Source organism: Gigantopelta aegis, chromosome 6 (assembly GCF_016097555.1).
Source record: "Gigantopelta aegis isolate Gae_Host chromosome 6, Gae_host_genome, whole genome shotgun sequence".
Taxonomy (NCBI): domain Eukaryota; kingdom Metazoa; phylum Mollusca; class Gastropoda; order Neomphalida; family Peltospiridae; genus Gigantopelta; species Gigantopelta aegis.
Genome location: NC_054704.1, coordinates 43,075,792 through 43,098,899, shown reverse-complemented (window position 1 = coordinate 43,098,899; position 23,108 = coordinate 43,075,792). Strand labels below are relative to the sequence as shown.

The 23,108-nt window shown below is 36.7% G+C and overlaps 1 protein-coding gene and 1 long non-coding RNA gene across 3 annotated transcripts; one reads left to right on the top strand and one right to left on the bottom strand.

Annotated features, from left to right (window-relative positions):
- Positions 1-10,369, top strand: LOC121375710 (alpha-ketoglutarate-dependent dioxygenase alkB homolog 7, mitochondrial-like). The gene is made up of 4 exons (XM_041503304.1): positions 1-546; positions 5,266-5,439; positions 7,283-7,407; positions 9,883-10,369. The coding sequence occupies exons 1-4, from the start codon at positions 181-183 to the stop codon at positions 10,016-10,018; spliced, it is 801 nt and encodes a 266-aa protein (XP_041359238.1). The 5' UTR covers positions 1-180; the 3' UTR covers positions 10,019-10,369.
- On the bottom strand, positions 6,592-23,108 carry LOC121375711. Of its 2 annotated transcripts, XR_005958348.1 has the most exons (4): positions 22,955-23,108; positions 21,635-21,724; positions 21,047-21,249; positions 6,592-6,679 (listed from the first exon to the last, which is right to left on the bottom strand). It is a non-coding gene; the product is annotated as an uncharacterized LOC121375711 (long non-coding RNA). The 2 variants fall into 2 exon arrangements; XR_005958347.1 differs by lacking the exons at positions 6,592-6,679; positions 21,047-21,249 and adding an exon at positions 10,427-11,590.

Here is a 23,108-nt window from a genome sequence, read left to right as displayed (position 1 = left end):
TAACATGAGGAGTGTGACATTCAGCACGTGAATCAAGTTAAACTGATGTTTCAGACCATTACCGTTAAATACAACGTTATGTACGCTAGAACAACACATTGATATATGTTATAATACCTTCATAAAACACACGGCGATCTAACAATTTGACAATTGTATTTAACACTAATAATAATAATAATGAATTTTATTCCTTTAGCTGTGTCCATAAAAAATTCAGTCAAACTGTTCTGCAATGGCAACATTATCAACAGACATTTGGCGTTTTATGCATGTAGAGTGTATGTACCAAAACTAACATTACAGAAACCAGCTTTCTGCAAATATTTCTCAAAATTATCGCACCAAAGTGAGGAAAAAGGAAACCCGAAACATTCATCCTGTAACGGCTATATTGAAGCTAGTGATAATGAAACTTTGGATGTTGTGTCTAAAAACGTGCTCATTTATCCAGATTTCATCTCTGCTGAAGAAGAAAAGTTTATCTTGGATGAAATTGAACCATACATGAAACGACTTCGCTACGAAGTAGACCACTGGGATGATGTGGGTTACCATCATTTATCCTACAACCACTGTTTCTATTGACAGATTATGATGACCGATTGAAGCAGTCATAAACGTATACTAACAGATTATGACTTTTGACGTCACTCATATGATGTCACACGCATAGCTACATTACAAAATTGCTCATTTGACCTCTTAAGTCATCGTACAATGTGGCTGAAATAATAGATTTTCCCCTTATTTTTTTATGGCCTGCAGGATAAAGATAATAACTAGTTACTGACATAGGATATTTGCTTTTTCCTGTTCAGGCCGAATGAGAAATTATGCTCGGCTGAGCCTCCCTGGATTTCCATTCTTACCTTCACAGGATAAAGCAGATATCTGACGTCATTAGCTAGCTATTTTTTATTTATAGGGATGTTGCGATGCATCACAATACTACTGTTGACGATACAATACACGATACCGTAGCTAATGTATCAATACATATTTTTAATTCCTTATCGACTAACCAACACCAATTTGTACTGAGATGTACTTAAAGACTTATTGATAAGTTAAATCTGTTGAGGAAAGACGGTGGGGTGGGTAGAGGATATGTTCCTACGTATGTCAGTGTGCCTATGGGTTATAGCAAAAATGGCACTGTGCCAAAACGACCCCAAGCAAAAATGGAACCAAACTGGACAAAACTCAATTTAGCGTTGACTAAAACACAAGCAAAATCTATGGACAAAACAGAATCTAGTGTTGGCTGAAATGGCACCAAGTATTTAAAAATGTATGGCAAAAACAAGAATCATTACAAGTTGTTGATGATGATATACTCAATAAAACAACGGCTACATTAATCATTTATTACTTTGTTTTATTTTTATGTCCTTGTAAGGGAGATAGACGTAATAGCAGCTATTTTTATGTCCATGCAAGGGAGATAGAAGTAATAGCAACTAGACGTTGGCAATATCCAGTTAATCGTCCACAGGTATTTGCATAAAATGTGTTGTTTACATTATTCAACATTTAATAAAGACAACACATTTTAAAAGAGAAAAACTTTTGCCTGTCTTTGCTGTTGTTATGTTGTTATTTTAATTATTTTTATCTACAAAAAAACATATTTGTAAGATGGGATGAATGGACAGAATGAACTGTTGGGTCCTATATTAAAAAAAAAAAAAATTCTGTTTTCATCCAAAAATGTTCAGTTTTTTGCCGAAACATTGAGCTGCCATTATAGCCAAATTGGTTCCGTGTTTGTAGTAGTGCCATTTTAGCCTGATCCTGTACATATGATGTGGTATTTCTGTATTAACACTATGACACCCCTAATAGTTTATGTGATGCAAATGGTTAATTTTAGTAACAAGAATATGTTAAAAAAACCCCATATATTCTTGCTCCATAAAAAGTAACTAATTGACTACCAGGAGTTATTGTGTTATAAATACACAGAACCACATACCAGGTGTTTTGCCATGTTGTTTAGTGCACAAGTTTATAGTGTGCAAGAATATTATAACACGAGACAGCATAGTGGTTGAGTGGTATAAATCTTCTTTTTTATTATTATTATTTTTTAAAAACACCACAAACATTTAACACGGACAAATCTTTGAACAAAAATAATAAAAACTGACCGGGGGCGGGATTTAGCTCTAGTCAGTTGAGTGCTTGCTTGAGGTGCTTGCATTGCAGGATCGAACCACCTCGGTGGATCTGTTCAGCTGATTTGGTTTTTTCTTGTTCCAACCAGTGCACCACAACTGGACAAAGGCCATGGTATGTGTTTTTCTGTCTGTGGGTAAGTGTATATAAAAATCACTTTCTGCATTAGAAAAAATGTAGCAGATTTCCTCTGATGAGAACGAGTCAGAATTACCAAATGTTTGACATCCAATAGCCGATGATGAATTAACTGATGTGCTCCAGTGATGTCGTTAAACAAAACAAACTTTAACTTTAAAAAAAAACCTGACTGACAATGCGTGTCAATTTTAATACACATGCTAGTTGAGGGCTGAATGACAAGTAGGCTATCCCAAGCTGTCCGTGTGAATATAGGTCATGCTCACATCCAGCTGAGACTGGACGTGTCAAGAGACACAGTTGCAGACATTAAACACTATGATTACACACAAGTAAATCTTGATGTAAATTTGTAAAAAAACACAATAGTTGTTCGCATCAATGATGCAATTTCATTTATTCCATTTGTCTTTGTTAAGGGCGGAACCTAGCCCACTGGTAAAGCGTTCTCTTGATGCGCAGTTGGTCTGGGATCGATCCCCGACAGTGGGCCCATTGGGCTATTTCTTGCCCAGCCAGTGTATTACGACTGGTATATTAAAGGCCGTGGTATGTGATATCCTGTCTGTGAGATAGTGCATATAAAAGATCCCTTGCTAATCAAAAAGAGTAGCCCATGAAGTGGAGACAGCAGGTTTCCTCTCTCAAAATCTGTGTGTTCCTTAACCTTATGTCCGACACCATATGACCGACTCCATATGACCATAAATAAAATGTGTTGAGTGCATCATTAAATAAAACATTTCCTTCCTTTTCTTTGTTAATTTTGTACTCGTGGTCGAGAGCACGCATGCAGATTGCGATGGTGGGAAATAAACGTAGTATTTATACAAATTGCAGTTAAATCAACACTGAATAAAATTAGTTTACAATAATCATGACATTTGTTAGATAAAATATTATTATACTGTGAGGTGATATCACAGAAGTTAGCTGGATTTTAAATGGACCATAAATTTCAATTTCATTATCATTTTATCAAAAACCACTGACCTAAATGGCATAGTTGTGTTAACATGTGATTCAGTATGTCTTACCATAGGTATTTTACAAGCTGAAATCAACAACAAGCATTTAACATGATGCTGAAATCAACAATAGCAACAACATGGGGCAATTTAAGAAATTGTTGGGAGTTGGGAATTGATGGGTTACTTAATAATCATTTTAAAAATTCATATCAGCGTAAAGAATGCTACCGTATTTTAAAGAAATAATTAGCTCTATTTGGAAAAAGTATCAGCTGTCAAATTTTTGTTTGGGAAATTATATATACCAGTACTGTATATTGTCGTATATTAGTCAACTCCTTGGATACGCCAACCTCATAGTTTGACCCTAAATATCAAGTTCAAAATCATTGGCCTTGTGTATAAGCCAAAGCCATCTTTTGTCCAGTTGTATGTTGTATTGATTTCAATAATACTGTCAACAAATAGACTTGTGCTTTTCTAGTCTACAAAAATTGCCAAATCATAATAACTGTTATTAATTAAAATTATTAAAAAAAAATATTCCTTAGATTGGTGAAATGGTGGAGCCTAATTGTTGATGATATGTTCTATACCAGTACTGTAAAGAAATAATTATACCCCATTCCAGCAAATATTTGAAGTGTTTTTGACAATAATTCCAGTTTAGCTTGACATAAAATGAACAGGAAAATTGTTTTGGAAATAACAAAAATAATGTGCAAATTGTAAAAACTTTCATGGTGACAATTTAAGACATTATAGTAATATAAAACAGCAATATTCACCGATGGTGAAGAACATTGTCTGTATGAAATGTAAAAAAGGTTTGTTTTTGTTTAACGACACTGCTAAAGCACATTGATTTATTAATCATCGGCTATTGGATGTCAAACATTTTGTAATTTTGAAATATAGTCTTAGAGAGGAAACCCGCTACACTTTTTAATAGTAGCAAGAGATCTTTTATATGCACATACAGGATAGCACATACCACAACCTTTGACATACCAGTCGTGGTGCACTGGCTGGAATGAGAAATAGCCCAATGGGTCCACTGACGGAGATCGATACCAGACCGATCACGCATTAAGCGAGTGCTTTACCACTGCCCTACGTCCTGCCCTTGTATGAAATTATTTTTTTAGTTATTATTTTTTAAATTCTACACACATACAAAAGGGATGTCTAACTACATGTAGTAAAAGAAAGAAAGAAATGTTTTATTTAACGACGCACTCAACACATTTTATTTACGGTTATATAGCGTCAGACATATGGTTACGGACCACACAGATTTTGAGAGGAAACCCGCTGTCGCCACTATATGGGCTACTCTTCCAATTAGCAGCAAGGGATCTTGTATTTGCGCTTCCCACAGGCAGGATAGCACAAACCATGGCCTTTGTTGAACCCGTTATGGATCACTGGTTGGTGCAAGTGGTTTACACCTACCCATTGAGCCTTGCGGAGCACTCGCTCAGGGTTTGGAGTCGGTATCTGGATTAAAAATCCCATGCCTCGACTGGGATCCAACCCAGTAACTACCAGCCTGTAGACCGATGGCCTACCACGATGCCACCGAGGCCGGTACATGTAGTAAAGACACCGTAACAAAATAATTATCCTATATAGTTTAGTAGGATAAATCTCAGTTTACTTCCATGAGCAGATGATATTCTTCACTATGGATGAATCCTGCTCTTTTTTTTCTTCTTTTGTTTTTGTCCTCGTATCAAGCCAAACTGGAATTAGTGACCGAAAAAATCCAGAAAAACAGCGATAGATTATTACGAATATTTAAAAAACGGCTTTTCAGATCTTTTTAAAAATTTGATAAGATTCATATACATTGTAAACATGATATATAGGTACCAAAAGATAGCAAAATATGTGTTTTATTACTGTGGCACTTTAAAACTTTTGCTGAAATGGGGTATAGCCTATATATACCTATTGTAACTATTTCCAGGCCATTCATGGGTACAAAGAGACAGAAAGGAAACAATGGAACACGAGAAACTCGGCCATTCTGGAAAGAGTTAAACAGCTGGCATTTCCCAAAAATATACCACAGCTTGCCTATGTACACGTCCTGGAACTTTCTAAAGAAGGCTATATCAAACCCCACATAGATGCCGTTAGAGTAAGTATTGTTAGCTATATATTAGTTGTTGACTTCAACTCCATAACCTGTCTCAACCCATCTCCCCATCAACCAAACATACTATGCCTAAGGCCAAATAAAAAAATATGTGTTGTTTTGGTTATACATGAAAAACATATAGGGTAGGTAGATAGGCAATAACTTTTTTAAAAACATTTTTTAATCCTAAAATCTGTTAAACTGGTCTTGGTAAAGAGCAATAAAGTAACATTTCAAACAAATGGTGTATTCTGTCGCTATTTTGAAGTTCAGTAGGTGGAAAAAAAGTTTAAGGTCTGAAAATTGTGTTGGTTGAGTAACCGGAACCACACTTAGTTTTTTTATTTGGCCTAATATCTACTGTCATCTTTATTAATTAAGATCATAAATCTTAATTAGGAAAGGAAGGAAGGAAATGTTTTATTTAACGACGCACTCAACAAATAAAATGTGTTGAGTGCGTCGTTAAATAAAACATTTCCTTCCTTCCTTTCCTAATTAAGATTTATGATTGAATTACCAATGAAATATGTTGGGTTTTTGAAGGAGACAAATAGTCTTCACAGACTGGTTCATACTAACTCGAGAAGATAGCCATGGCCCCACATTCTTTCCCCGATACTGTGGTCTGAAGGTTCTAATAGACCAAATCAATACCTATTGCCGATAATGTTAACGTTTACTAATAAAACTGATATAAGCAGCGTATCAACACACCCAGGAAGTACAGCAATAAAAAGTGTGGCACCTCACATCTAATCTACCTGCAAGAAAATGAGGGGGGGAGGGAGGGGGTCACATACCATTTAAGACATTTAATTAATGTTTTTAATAGCAACCGTCATTTTTGCTCAAAATTGCAGTTCCATATTTGGGGGTATCACGCATTAGTTTCAACCTCTGGTATATACTGCATAACAACTGTATAAAAAATAAAAATATATTTATTTATTGTCAGTGGATAATAGTATTGGACAAATAATCAATGTCACATATTACTACCAATTACAGCCACAGTTGTTTTTCCTTCGTAAATATTTGACCTCGAATTTTGACACGGAACTCTCTTCTTTGGTACCATGCAACCTGAAGGCTGGAAATGCTGTATTTTAACACCTGGAATTATTTTTTTATTTTTTTAAAAGAGCATTCCCCGAAACCCTAATAACAGGTTTGGGACATAAAGTACATACATTTCAGCATCCAAACCACATTGAAGTATATGTTCACTCAGTTGGCCCTGAAATTCAATACATTTGTATTATAAAGTTAGAATTATTAAAATTCTGTCAAGATCAAAACTAGCAACAATTAAAGATGCAGGTTACTATCTATGCAGTATTTATTATAAACATGTTCAAAATATTAAACTTGTCAAAAATTGAATGTTGTTTGGGTCTAATTATTATAGGACCATTATTATATATAGGTAATCAAGAGTAAATGCAGGGCATTTTAAATGTATGTTTTAAAACTGTGAAATTATATTAAACTAAAACAACTTCATTTTACTGCATATTTGTGAGAACACTTAGATTGTTCTAGATTGGAATTAGTGAAAATATTAAGTAAAACTCAAACTGCAGATTAATGTATTTTTATTTAATTTTATTTTGTTATATTTGTTTGTCATTTCTTTAATTGACTGATGTTTTGATAAAAAATGTAACATGAGGCATGCAGGAATCCTGATGAAAAAACCCAACTCTTTAAAATTAAATGCAACACTACTTTTGAATTTATAATAGGCTATGATAATTATATGCATGTAATCTCTTTATTAAGTACTGACAAATCAAATTATATATTTAAAGACTTAATACAGTGTAATTATTTTCTACAGTTTTGTGGTAATACAATTGCTGGAATGAATCTGCTGTCGGCAGCTGTTATGAAGTTTGTTCATGAAACGGACAAGAACAAATCAGCCAAAGTTCTGCTCAAACAACGATCACTTTACATAATGAAGTAAGTGTACTGTAATTGGTTCAGATTTAGTAAAGATCTTTTTAGTAAGAGTGAAAAATAATTATAAAATGTATCAGTTGTCTGTTTATGGTTTATATGTATCTCTCTCTCTCTCTCTCTCTCTCTCTCTCTCTCTCTCTCTCTCTCTCTCTCTGTGTGTCTCTCTCTCTCTGTCTGTGTGTCTGTCTCTCTATCTTTGTCTCTGTCTCACTCTCTTTCTGTCTGTCTCTTTCTGTCTGTCTCTCTCTCTCTCTCTCTCTCTTCGGGGCAGGATGTAGCCCAGTGGTAAAGGGCTTGCTTGATGCACAGTCAGTCTAGGATCGATTCCCAAGCAAAATGTCTGGTTATAACAGGTATTTGGTTTAGAGATGTTAAGTTCTATACTGATTTCTGAAAAGGGACTGTGAAAGACATCCAGTCTTGACGGAATTCCGGTTTACAGAGGGTTCAGTTTTGAGAGTTTTTTTAATTATTTGTTTATAAAGTGTTCCCTAAACAAAGATTCCATTTTAAGATAGGACGGTTTTTAAGTTACGAACAAACATTTCCATTATTACAGTACTATACATGGATATTTAGTATATTGTTCTATTTAGAATTTACATGTCGACACAAAGATATGTCAACAACTTAATCATATTCATTTTAACTTTGTTTTTGTGCTTATTTCCTATTACAGTTTAAGCACCCTGTTCCAGACACACATAAGCTCTCTGGGCTGACAATCTAAAACAGTGTGATTATAGTTACGTAGTAGTTGGTGATCAAGACGTTTGTACCATTACACCTCCTCACTAAGCCATTGAAACTGACTCAGGGTGGGAGCTAGTAACAGATTGTGAACATAGTATGGGGCGGGATGTAGGCCAGTGGTAAAGCGCTCACTTGATATGTGGTCGGTCTATGATCGATCCCCGTTAGTGGGCCCATTGGGCTATTTCTCGTTCTAGCCAGTGCATCACAACTGGTATATCAAAGGCAGTGGTAATTGCTATCCTGTCTATGGGATGGTACATATAAAAGATCCCTTGCTACTAATGGAAAAATGTAGTGGGTTTCCTCTCTAAGACTATATGTCAAAATTACCAAATGTAAGACATCCAATAGCCGATGATTAATAAATCAATGTGCTCTAGTGGTGTCATTAAACAAAGCAGACTTCTGAACATAGTACATAGCAGCCTTATGCTTAATCACTTCATCACTCAGTGGTAATGGTGGTTGTCTGGGAACTATGAGCAATTTGGTGCCTGAGGTTAGAGTCCCATAAGGCTTACAACAATGATGATTATGGTTGCCCAGATTTATCCAAGCCTGCATCGCTAAGTGGTAATGGTGGTTGTCTGGGAACTATGAGCAATTTGGTGCCTGAGGTTAGAGTCCCATAAGGCTTACAACAATGACGATTATGGTTGCCCAGATTTATCCAAGCCTGCATCACTACGTGGTAATGGTGGTTGTCTGGGAACTATGAGCAATTTGGTGCCTGAGGTTAGAGTCCCATAAGGCTTACAACAATGATGATTATGGTTGCCCAGATTTATCCAAGCCTGCATCACTACGTGGTAATGGTGGTTGTCTGGGAACTATGAGCAATTTGGTGCCTAAGGTTAGAGTCCCATAAGGCTTACAACAATGACGATTATGGTTGCCCAGATTTATCCAAGCCTGCATCACTCAGTGGTAATGGTGGTTGTCTGGGAACTATGAGCAATTTGGTGCCTAAGGTTAGAGTCCCATACGGTTTACAACAATGACGATTATGGTTGTCCAGATTTATCCAAGCCTGCATCACTCAGTGGTAATGGTGGTTGTCTGGGAACTATGAGCAATTTGGTGCCTAAGGTTAGAGTCCCATAAGGCTTACAACAATGACGATTATGGTTGCCCGGAATTATCCAAGCCTGCATCACTCAGTGGTAATGGTGGTTGTCTGGGAACTATGAGCAATTTGGTGCCTAAGGTTAGAGTCCCATAAGGCTTACAACAATGACGATTATGGTTGCCCAGATTTATCCAAGCCTGCATCAGTCAGTGGTAATGGTGGTTGTCTGGGAACTATGAGCAATTTGGTGCCTACGGTTAGAGTCCCATAAGGCTTACAACAATGACGATTATGGTTGCCCAGATTTATCCAAGCCTGCATCAGTCAGTGGTAATGGTGGTTGTCTGGGAACTATGAGCAATTTGGTGCCTAAGGTTAGAGTCTAAGGTTAGAGTCCCATAAGGCTTACAACAATGATGATTATGGTTGCCCAGATTTATCCAAGCCTGCATCAGTCAGTGGTAATGGTGGTTGTCTGGGAACTATGAGCAATTTGGTGCTACGGTTAGAGTCCCATAAGGCTTACAACAATGACGATTATGGTTGCCCAGATTTATCCAAGCCTGCATCACTAAGGCAAGTATGATATATTATGTACGGTAGTTGTGGGTTTTTTTTTACCAATATCTTTTTTTGTGCTTTACTTTCAGAGATGCTGTCAGGTATCACTACACCCATGAAATTCTCCCTGAAAAAGAATCATATTTTCGAGGCGAAGTTGTGCCAAGGGACAGGCGCATTTCAGTGATATGCCGCAATGAGCCAGATCCTAGCCTTAATAGCTGACGAAAACTGTGTGCTATGGTAGTCTGCAGTGATAATGCAGGAACTGTTACAAAGAGTGCCATAATTAGATTTCATTATGAATGTTTACTACTCTGTTAGATGAATTCAGATGTGCTTAATATAAAAAACGTTAAAGCAGCAGGGTGAAATACAATTTTATTTAGGGGATAATACCACAGTGTTTCGTGGTTAACTATAACAGTTTAATGCAAAATTAGATGGCAGGGCTTCCAGATTATGGTAGTCCCACTCCCATGGCTAGTGATATTCAATGTTGGGCTAGTAAATAACTGCTATTGCCATGCCTCATGGCTAGTGAAAAACATTTGTCAAATGTTGCAGTTAAGTCTATTTTGTAAATATGAATATCCTGCCCCCACCACCATCACCCAATGTTAGTGTTTTTAAGCTCTATCTTCCTATTTAGTTGACATATCTGATTATTACTATTATTTAGTAAAATTGTATTAACTTAAAAGTAAAATAGGGCTAGTGAATTTTTAATTGTGAGTAGTAAATTTTTAAAATCAGTGATCCCATGGGTAGTGGATTGTATAAAAATTCTAGAAGCCCTGGATGGTATATTTCATAATGAGATGGTATAACGTTCACCAAGGTAAACATCTACGGTCCCTTTTTTTAACATTATGACAATGGTGACAGTAAACATCACAATGATAAATAACGAGCTGAAACGTTTATCTTGACGAACTAGTAACAAAGTAACTTCCACATACTCGTCTACAATGTCGATAATGGCTACATATACAGTAACCGTATCATAGTGGCTAAATATACAGTAACTCTATCATAAGGAAATCGTTTATTTTTCTTTCATCAAGTACCTATGCTAAATTCTAGCATTTTGTTAGATGTACATTGCAAATTACTTGTTGATTCTAGAATATTTGCATTGTCACTCTGTAGTACCCTAATATGCTGTAACACTAATAAGGAATTAATCTAATGGTAATCCACACGTAAGGTATGGCCATCACGTATTATATACAATGTGCATATATAGTGCTGTTCAACTATTGCATAATGCTGTAGGGAGAGGCTGCTCCTCCTATCTTCTTTCGCTGTCCACCTCCACATCCCAGTCTTTATCTCTCCAACAACAACAGGAGCTTGTCTCTATGTGGCTGTCCATGCCACATACCTGCCATTTCCCATCAGCTTTATCTGTGGGTTTAGTCTGACCACTTCAGAGACAGTTCAATGGTTACTTCTGGCATTGTTAAGAGGCACCTGTAACCACCTACTATACTCCCATGCTATGGGTCAGACCAGCTTTATTAGCGACAGAGGATGAGGATGCCAGGTGGGTGCAGGGAAGTACAGGGAGTTGAGACAAATAGGCGATAGTGTGGACAACTCTGAAGACAGAGGAAACTGACAGACGGTCGGGAAAAAAATGAAATCGTGGGAGAAGTTGGAAAGGTTTTTATATTAAGATAATGAGAATGATGGGCAGACGGTGATAAATGAGAAAGATGAATGAAAGTGTCAGCCAGCTTTGACGGGATTTGAACAGTTGTCATCAGTTTAGTCGAAATATTAATAATACACCTGAAATAAAACAAAATGCATTTTTATTTAAAAAGAAGTATAAGAAACTCATTTGGAGGAAAAGGAGAAGTTATAAAGTTAAATTAGTTTAAAAATTTAGAGATGTATCAACAACTGATTCAAAACTGCTGTGGCAAACGGTAAATAATATTAATTTAAAAAACAAAAATTAAATATTACCAAACCCCAATAGTTTAGTGAAGCATTTTTGAGACATCTTACATAAGCCGTCATTTAAAATTGATGCAACCAGTGAAGGCCAGTCTAATGATACTTTTAACGACACCACTCGAGCACATTGATTTAGTAATCATCAGTTATTGCATTTTGACATATAGTCTATTAGTAGCAACAGATCTTTTATATGCACCATCCCACAGACAGGATAGCACATATCATAGCCTTTAACATACCAGTTGTGGTGCACTGGCTGGAACAAGAAATAGCCCAATGGGTCCACCGACAGGGATTGATCCCAGACCGACCACACATCAGGCAAGTGCTCAACCTTCCTGTTGCATCATAACTGTATTTGGTGTACGTGTGCCAGTTTGCTTCGGTGCGATTCTATGTTCTTTTGCAGCCGGTGTGTCAATGAGTATCGTCACGGAATCCACTTTTCAGTTCAAAATACATTCGGAGAACTGAATTTGGTGCATCACTGGCATTAGTACCACTCCATGGAACGAGTCATGCGCGAATGCTGTATTGTTGTATATATTGACTATATTACGACAATACAGCATATATGCTTGACTCGTGATATTAACTAAACACCCATAAACTCCAACCAGGAGCATGCACACACATGTATTATATCTATCTCTTTCTCTCTCTATGAATATCTATATGTTGTATGTCGGGTTTAACTTGTAAATACAAATATATAAAGAGAATAAAAATCCTTTTTGGCTTCACAAATTGTCACTGGGACTTGAACCTTAGGCACTGAATCTCTCACAGTTCCCAGACCACCACCATAACCACTCGATATATGCAGTGATCTAGTTAGCAATAAATAGAAGGGTGCTGTGCCCTGCCCCCGTTTTGGGGCGCCCTGCCCCATTTTGTGCTGCCCAGTCCAGTTTTTTGCGCCCTACCCCTGATTATCGCTGCCCTGCTCTAATTCATTGATATACAAAAATAATTTAAAAAAAAAAAAAAAAATTGCTTTCCGTTCGAAGTGTGTACAGGGTTGGTATGTTTGACAATACATCATTTGGTCACAGGTGTGAACGTGTGACAATGGTACTGTGGCATGTTTTTTCTTTTCTTTTGTTAGGCGTTATGACAGTGAGAAGGCAGCCAGGCTTAAAAAGCTTGATTGAGGAGTAATCCTCACTCCATCACACACAGACCCACAAATCATGTAACTAATTAAGCAAACACCCAGTTGAAAGTAAACCATTCATAACTAATAGGTTTTTAAAGTAATTGTTTGATAACTATTTTATGCAGTTAGGTGGGCGTTTTTTTGTGTTTTTTTTGTTTTTTAAATAAATTTGATAGGTTTATGTTTATGTATATTTTATCCATATTTTAATCATTATTTTATATTTTTAATAAAAAAAACAAATTATGTAATTTAACAGGGCAGGTGTCTGGTCTGTGCCTTTGGTAGTGGCTTGGTTAATATTACCTCGTCTACTGCCCTAGGTATTATAGATTAAAGTTTGCCGCGTCTTCTAAATAACGTAATCGTGTTGTTTTGGAGGACAACTGAGGAGTCTCCTGTTTTTCCATGGATCGGCCAGGTTCACCTCTCTCCTTCTGCAGGCTTGGTATTTAAAATGAAATATTAAATTAATCATTGCTGGATGTTTTGTTCCACTCTCCTGGTGGCACCAGCGATTAAACTCTTATAACCCTTTGGCGTTACTCTTCAAGTGACGCCGGTTTGGGAAGTTATAATAACTTCCTAAACAACTAGTAGGCTGCCAGGATTGGACTGAACTGCGGTTGGACACGGTGGGTGGGTGGGGGTGATGGGATGCCGGGAGTTAGGGCATTCTTTGGGGCTATATGCGTAAGCGGTTTGGCCTTAGGTTTTGTGTAGGGCCGGCCTCCCCTCCCCCCCCCCCCCACCTGGTCAAACCAATGTTTAAAATATGCTTAATGAATATTGGTTAATAATTATTATTAATTTTAGACCAGCCCATCTAAATTAGCACCGAAAATATATTATATTAATAATTTATATAGGTTAGGAATGTTGATATTTTTCTTTAAGGGCACAGCCAAAACTTTTTAACTCCAACTCTCCCCTTTTTATACTTCTGGCGTTAATCAAAATTTCCCCTATTTGTTAGGTTATCCCTGTCCCGAATCAGACCCCCGATCCTGTCTGAGGCCGGACCCGGGATAGGCGTGTTTGAAACCCTAGTTGTATATGGACACGTTAAACCAGTTACTAAGCTAAGCAGTTAGGTGGCCATTGCAAGACATATATATAGTTTTAATTGACATAACCTGTCATTATAAATGCAACATTACTTGCATTCTTATAATATGTCATAAAGCAAACTTACAAGACTGGTACTCGCAGCTTTTTACACTGTGTATTTAACTAAAATAATTTTAGAATTTGTTTATATTGATGTTGCATCAATTCTGTTATACATTTACCATTGATAGACACCCAAAAGCAGATATAGTTTTTGTGTGCTGGGGTGTCTTTAAGCATTCATTCATTCATTCGTCTGCAAAAGCTTAAAAATGAAATTTATTTAGACCATCATCTTTAATAATAGCGTTTAGTGTCAGAAATTAAATGCAGTTGCAAATATATCCATATGCCAATTTATTTATTTGTTTGTTCCTTTGTTTCTTTATGTCTTGCTATGTATTTGTAATAATTCTTTCTTTTTTTCTTTTTTTTTTAGATATCTTTTAATTATTTTATTTATATATTTTACTTTACATTTGTGGGTCGTATTAAATGGTATAAAGACTAGGATTTTTATAGGTGATCCAACATTTTGTAATTTTTAATTATGGCTTAATTGTGTCTATATTTAGTGCAATGGTACAGTAATATTAACTATGGCCATGAATGTACTTTTTTACAAAAAATATCAAAATTTCAGAATACATTTTTTGTTAAAAAGCAGGGAAAGAAATGTATGATTTTTTTTTATGAATATCGATAAGTCTGTCACATCCAGCCTTAAAAATATGACTTTCACATTAAAAAATGCCCAACAATTAAATTAACGCCCTGCCCTGTCAAAATCCTAGCTGAAACACTGCATATGTATGGGTGTGTCTGTCTGTCTCTCTGTTTTTGTCTCTCTGTCTCTGTCTCTGTCTGTCTCTCTGTCTCTCTGTCTCTCTCTCTCTCTCTCTCTCACCGGCCTCTGTAGCATCATGGTTAGGCCATCGGTCTACAGGCTGGTAGGTACTGGGTTCGGATCCCAGTCGAGTCATGGGATTGTTAATCCAGATACCGACTCCAAACCCTGAGTGAGTGCTCCGCAAGGTTCAATGAATAGGTGTAAACCACTTGCACTGACCAGTGATCCATAATTGGTTCAACAAAGGCCATGGTTTGTGCTCTCCTGCCTCTGGGAAGCACAAATAAAAGACCCCTTGCTGCCTGTCGTAAAAGAGTAGCCCATGTGGCGACAGCGGGTTTCCTCTAAAAAAACCAAAACAACAGTGTCAGAATGACCATATGTTTGACATCCAATAGCCGATAAGATAAAAAATCAATGTGCTCTCTCAGTTCCTACCTAGAGTGAGTTTTAACGACTCAATGGGTCACTACACCCTTTTCTCTCTCAGTAACCACTAACAACTAACCCACTGTCCTGGACAGATAGCTGAGGTGTGTGTGTCAAGGACAGCATGCTTGAACCTAAATTGGATATAAGCATGACAATAAGTTGAAATAAAATGAAATGTGTGTGTGTGTGTGTGTGTATATATACTTATTACTCATATGGGCTCAAATATACGGGGTAATATTTTTTCGATCTCTGCACAGTGTGCAGATTGCTTCTACAGCCACTGATTGGCTGGCTTCAAAATCACGACGTTTGGTTGGTTGCTTGTCATGGCCGGAACTTCACTTTCATTCATATGTTTCCATTCATGAGTCAGATTACACATATGTTATATGATCTACAAAGATTTACAAAAACAAATGGACTCATTTGTTTCGTAAACATGAAATGGTATATTTTCATAAGCAGCGGCTTTAGTAATATATAAAAATAATTATTTTCAAATGCAAATACATTTGTATTATTTTGTACTGTAAACATTTGGCTGTAAAAAAAACTGTTATGCTATGACGTCACTTACATTACGTCATGTAATTCGCGTAAGATTATATGACGTAATGGCTGATGACTTTGTTGTAGACTGCAGAGGAATTTTTACATTAAAAATTAATTAAAATTGACAATGGGTATAAAGAGAATAACCAACTCGCTACGAGGAGTTACGAATTATCTGTCCCTCGTGAATGAATGTTGTAAACCTGAGCCTTTGGCGAGGGACAGATAATTCATAATTCCTCGTAGCTCGTTAGCTATTCTCTAAATACACCCATGTTTATATACAGTATTTAATTTATCTCACTTTTAGCTGTTACCTAGTTAATACAATGTATTAAAAATAAAATATTATATTCCTACATTTCAGTATTATGTTTCTTTGTCCTGGTTTGATAGACTTGATCCAAAACCTTGCCAAATAAAATCAATATCAAAACAAACTAATATTATTTCTCTTTAGTTTCGGTTTCCTTAATTTATTTTCTTTTTGATTTGTTTTATTTTTCTTTTTTCTTCTTTTTACATTTTTTTTTTAATGTTTGTATTCTTTCTTTTTTTCTTACTTTCATTTTCTTTTCTTTTTTATTCTTTCTTAACTTACAATGATTAATGTCTTGTGGCTGATGAAATATTTATATATTACTTGAAAATTCCAGCTGCTCTGTATGTTTTCATGATTTACATTGACTGTTCAGGGTATTGTCATCTTCCTCGAACACACACCGAGTTGAACTTTCTATTTGCGTCTAATTTATGACTTATTATAGTGGAGCAGATAAGAGTGGTTTTGGGGAAGAATCATTCAGTTGGTGATGCAAGCATGAAAATGGCTATGGATCACTTGACAAGAAAACGGTCCTAGCCACTTGAAATTGAAAAAAATTGCTATTTTCCAAGATGGCCATCATCTGGATCTTTAAATTATATGAAGGAAGGAAATGTTTTATTTAACGTCGCACTCAACACATTTTATTTACTGTTATATGGGGTCGGACATATGGTTAAAGACCACACAGATATTGAGAGAGGAAACCCGCTGTCGCCACTTCATGGGCTACTCTTTTCGAATAGCAGCATGGGATCTTTTATATGCAATCTTCCCACAATCAAGATAACACATACCACAGCCTTTGATATACCAGTCATGGTGCACTGGCTGGAGCAAGAAACAGCCCAATGGGCCCACCCCATCGATGGGGATTGGTCCCAGACTGATCACGCATCAAGCAAACGCTTTATCAATGGGCTGCGTCCCGCTCCAAAAATATTGCTTTAAATTATACCTTTTCTCATGGAACATGATTGGGTTGTCCGATTGAGGAGGTTATGGTGTCGTTTCTTATGTTTTAGACTATGATAAAGCAAATAGTGCTAAAATAATCCACCTAAAATTTCAAGATGCAGTGATTTTTCAAGATGGCCGCCATTTGGATCGTAAATTTAATATTTTCTCATAGAAATTGATTAGCTTGTCCAATTAAGGAGGTTTTTGTGTCATTTTATATTTTGTAGCCTATGCTGAAGCCAATGTTGCTAAAATAATCCACTTAAATTCCAGGATGGTGGCCATTTTCCAAGATGGCCACCAACCATTTTCCACAATGGTCATCGTCTGACACAAAAAAATCTAACGTTTGTTAGAGTTGTCGGATTAATGTGGTTTTGGTGTCATTTTATTTGTTTTGTATCATGTTGAAACCAATTCTGCTTTAAAAAAGAACGTATAATATCCTTTTAATGCATCAAAATCCAATTTTGCTAATTTTGTTGATCCACTATCTTTTTACCATATACTTTGATGTATGGAATACAACTAGGTTCATGCTTTAGCCTACACCTAGTCCGATCATTAATTCAATTCCATTTAAATCCTGAGCGATCTGTACACCATCCAGATAACTAAAAATCCCACTTTTTAATTGGCTTGGCTCTCCCGCTCTGGCACTGTCAATTTGGGTGCAGCTATCTAATCTTTTGTGGGTAAATTAGATAGCATTTGGGGTACTAACTTTCAATTAGCTGACATTGAGCCCTATTCTGCATTTAACAGTAGTGAAATATCACCAGAGTGTCCTGGCAGTGCAGATATTCACTCGTCTCTAATCCATCTTATCATTGGATCTATCTATGGATTAACATAACAAATTTGTTTTATTTTGATGCATTAAAAGGATATTATATGTTCATTTTCATAGCAGAATTGGTTTCAACATGATCTGAAAAATATAAAATGACACCAAAACCATATTATTCCGACAACTCTAACAAAAGTTAGATTTTTTTTTGTGTCAGATGACGGCCGGGTTTTTTTTTAGTAGTTCAAGGACCATAACTGTGAAAAATGGGTAAATCGCCATGAAAGCCAAACATGATCTGTAACAGTACATGATAAAGTTATACACAACATTTCAGCTCAACATCTCAAGACATGAAAAAACATCCGAAAAACTACATGTTGGACAGACTGACAGACGAACAAAAAGGATGGAGATGAAACCTATAGTCCCCTCCCACCCCTTCTGAATCTACCAATTGGAGGTGGGAGATGTCATAATTATAATTTTATATCTGTCTGTTGGGGATGCTGCAAACTTGGTTTAAATTAAATTTTATTTTGTGGGTTGTATGGTGGATATACAGAAAGTTGACACAACACCCCCCCCCCATCATATCCCCCTCTTCCCCACCCCCCATCACCTCCACCAGCACCATTAACCACTTCATCCATGTGGTCAGTTCTAGCAAAGACCTTACACAGGGTCTTTTCAACAACTCCCATTTTAGCATTTCGCACTGAAAAACTAATTTTTCATAAAAAATCGATATACTTCTATTATCTACAACACTGTACCATGAGTTAATATTTAAAAAAAAATTATACATTTTTAATATGTGGTATCTCTTACTATTTTGATCTAAGCATAACCATGGAAACTAGAAGGTTGTATTTTTTTTCCTGCTTGAAATTCATTTGTTACTAACATTCATTGTAATGAACAAATTAGTCACGGTTTTGGATGATACAGTGATATCTTCTTCTTTGTTGGGTCAAGTAGAAATGGTTGGATTGTGTATTTAGTATAAAACTTTTATTAACGCTTTATTTGAAAACTAACCTTTGTGGAAGCTGACTAAATCATTGTTACCTTGGTAAAGGTGAATATAACCAGGTAAGGAAGGATTATTAGTCCCCTACCTGTCCAACCAGAGGGGACTATAGGTTTCATCTTTGTCTGTCTGTCTGTCCGTCCATCTGTCTGGCCATTCGTCTGTCTGTCCGTCTCTCCCACATATAATTTTCTGGATTTTTTCTCACAATGCCTTCAAATATTGAACTGAAATTTTGTATATAGCTTTATCATGCAGAGGTGGATCTAGGAGGGCCACAGGGGTCCGCCCCCCCCCCCCCCCCCAAAATTTTGAGATAGTTATAATTTTATTATATATTAATTTTTTTTTTTTTTACAATCCCCCTCCAAAGTTCCCTTGGCATTCCACCTCATGTCACTGGGGGCCCCCCCATAATGGATTTTCTGGATCCACCACTGTCATGTACTGTTTAACTTTCATGGTGATTTGCCCACTTTTCGCAGAATTATGGCCTTTGAATTTAGGAGATATGAAAATCTGTTTGGCCTGATAGTGGACATGTATTGCTTTAATTTAGCAGTACTCTCAGAATGCTTGTTTTGTTTTTAACGATATATGGGTGGGGTATAGCTCAGTTGTGGACCAATCAACTAAGATGTGAAGGGTACTAGGATCAATTCCCCGCTGTGGATCTACTGAGGTTTTTCTCTGTCATCTGGTATGTGTAAGTCAGGCAGGACGTAGCCTAGTGGTAAAGCTCTCGCCCGATGTGCAGTTGGTCTGGGATCGATTCCTGTCAGTGGGCCCATTGGGCTATTTCTCGTTTCAGCCAGTGCACCATGACTGGTATATCAAAGGCCATGGTATGTACTACCCTGTCTGTGGGATGGTGTATATAAAATATCCCTTGCTGCTAATCGAAAAGAATAGCCCATGAAGTGGTGACAGCAGTTTTCCTCTCGATATCTGTGTGGTCCTTAACCATATGTCTGACGCCATATAACCGTAAATAAAATGTGTTGAGTGAGTCGTTAAATAAAACATTTCTTTATTTCTGGTATGTGTACATACTAAAACACAGTTTAATGTACTTGTTTATCTCAGTTAGTTGGGGTGTGACTAGCTCAGTTAGTAAAGTGTTCACTTAAGGCACTTTTGTCATAGAATCGAACCTGTATTGGTTTTTCCCCCATCTCATCTAGGGTCGGGACACCTGATGCACGGTCGGTTTGGGATCAATCCCCATTGGTGGGTCCATTGGGCTATTTCTCGTTCCAGTCAGTGCACCGCGACTGGTATATCAAAGGCCGTGGTATTTGCAGTTCTGTCTGTAGGATGGTGCAGGTTTTCTCTCTAAGACTATATGTCAAAATTACCAAATGTTTGACATCCAGTAGTCAATAATTAATAAATCAGTGTGCTCTAGTGGTGTCATGAAACAAAAACAGACTTTAACAAAAGCATGTGGTACATGTGCTACAAGGATAAACTGGCTCTGGTGTGGTCCTTAACCATATTTCTGATGCCATATAACTGTAAATAAAATGTGCTGAGTGCATCGTTAAATAAACCATTTCCTTCCTTCCATTTAATGTTAGGTGCCAACACTGCATGCGCTTGCCCCCCTAAACATGCCTCTGGCTTTATTTTACTACTTCGCTAGTTATCTTATGTTGGGCACGGTTCTGTATAACAGTACTATTTGTTGGGCTTCGGTTAGTTATACAGAAATTTTTTGAAATACTAAATATCTCCCCACATAATAGGGGTGGATCCAGGATTAATTTTTTTTTGGGGGGGGGGGGGGGGTTGGGGACTAACAGGTAAGGGACACATGGACAAACTCATAAAAAGAGCAACCCAGTTAATTTTTTGTTTTTTGAAAGCACCCCCCCAACCCCCCCCCCCAAAAAAAAAACCCCACTTGAACATATTTATGGAGGCGATTTTCCAGCCCCCTCCACTCCCCTTGTATCCACTCCTGATACTGCATCTCCACCTATCAACAACCCATGCTATGGCCGCCATGCAAATAATTAATTAACTACATTAACATGTGATGTTCAGCTTTCAGATTGATAATTACAATGATGAGACGGCGGCAACCGCGTGGAAAATCCCCTGGAAGAAGGAGAGACAACCGTGGATACACCGAGCCTCTGAAGGCTGAAGAACTGCTGACACCAGAGGGCAGGCTAATGCCAGACTCAAAAACGAATGGCAGAAGAGACGTTCCAATTTCTTTGAAGGAAGTTTCGCACGTCTGTGTTATTTTATAGTACTAGGATTCTGCAAAAACAAAATGAGAACTCAAGATTTTGAGTGTACTGAGACCAAAATTGGAACAATATTCCTGCTGCTCCAGCAACATGAAGAAAATGGAAATATTTCATTGTGAATGCATATACACCGCGGTCATCGGAGACAGATTCAGAAAACTTCTAAAAAGGGATGGTCCAGCTTTAAAAAGGGCACAGACGGTCACTAACGGGCATTATGCTTATGACAATCTTCCATAGAAACACCTAGCCGACCAAGATAATACATTTCCAAATGAAAATCAATGAAATTCCTTATATAGACACTGGATTTTTGAGGTACACCGAAGATCCGGGCATAGGATACCTCCAGCATCATCACAAGGTGAAAGCGTGTTTGAACAATATATACTTACTGAATGAGAAAAGAGTTTCTAATCCAACAAGTTTTTAGTGTCTTCATTTTATAGAATTCAACTGAATGATGATTTGTGTTGCACCTGAAACTGAAATTTTATAGTATATATATATATACTACATGTATATATCCCTGCACATGGCATTATATTTTGTAATATTTTCAACTTATATACCCAGTTAGAGGAACGGCATGTACTTTTGTCTTTTTCCCTGTCGTTATGATGGTTACAAATGTAAACAGGGGTCCTAGCTGTGGATAAAAAAACTAAACAAAAGCAAAACAAAACATGATGTACATCTTCTAGAACCTTTAAAATAGCTGTAACAAACATTCTGGAATCGAGAAATTAATGTTTACAGGTATAAATTTAGAGATCATATTATCACTATGTTAAATATTCAAGAAATATATAATTAACATGTACAATTATATACTCACAGGTGTACATAGGAAGGTGCCAAAAAGTGGGGAGGCACACAGGTGCACGTGTATATAGGTATGTGTGTGTGTGTGTGTGTGTATATATATATATATACATATATACATACATAGATATATAATATTTATCATATAATATCTTACATTTTCAGTGCTATCAAAGTATGTGATATTTTTCAGATCACATACTTTAAGAATTTGATAACTTTGCAAATTAGATGTAAATTAGTTGAGGTCTCGGCACTAGGTTTATTGACAACGTACTTGGGTGACACTCCATGATTGATGTATGCATTCATAGTCATCAAATAAAAACATTTCAATGGCAATTTGACACTGAAAGCTTTCCCGCGTTCAGAAAAGAAAAAACGTTAGGCATAACTTTATTTTGATGTAAGGACATCCAAAATGACGTCATTCGAGTTTGACGTCATTTCCATTCAAAAATACACCGCACAACATATTCTTACGTCATTTGAATATCTAGTAATGGCGGACTGGAATTAAAGTTGCGTGTACAGTTTACAAAAACATGTTGTATTAAGCTTGAGCTTACATGATAAAGAGATTATTACCCTCGTGTATTTCGTTATCGTCAATATCATATATTAGGAATAAAAATAATGTATCATGCTCGCCAGACGCTCGCATAATACAATTTTTATTCCTAATATATGATATTGACAATACAGGTGATGCGCCAGTTCCGGATCACTTCAAACAAAATTGTGAATTCTGTCAATATGCGCGCGTATGACTTTAAAAGAAATTCTTGGTAATAAAGATAATCAACCATATAAATAAACAGTGATATAAAATGTAAATTTAGGTAAACATTTGGCACCAAAAGCAGTGTTGTTCGAGCTGGCGTACTTACGCCAGTTGCGGATCACTTTGTCCAGTTCCGGATCACTTTCGAAAAATTGAGGGTTACGCCTTCAAGAACACTATTTCCAACATGTTAGCACTTTCAGCATGTTCGTGGATCCTGCCGGACATATTTTATGATCATTTGCAAATCCATAGGGTTC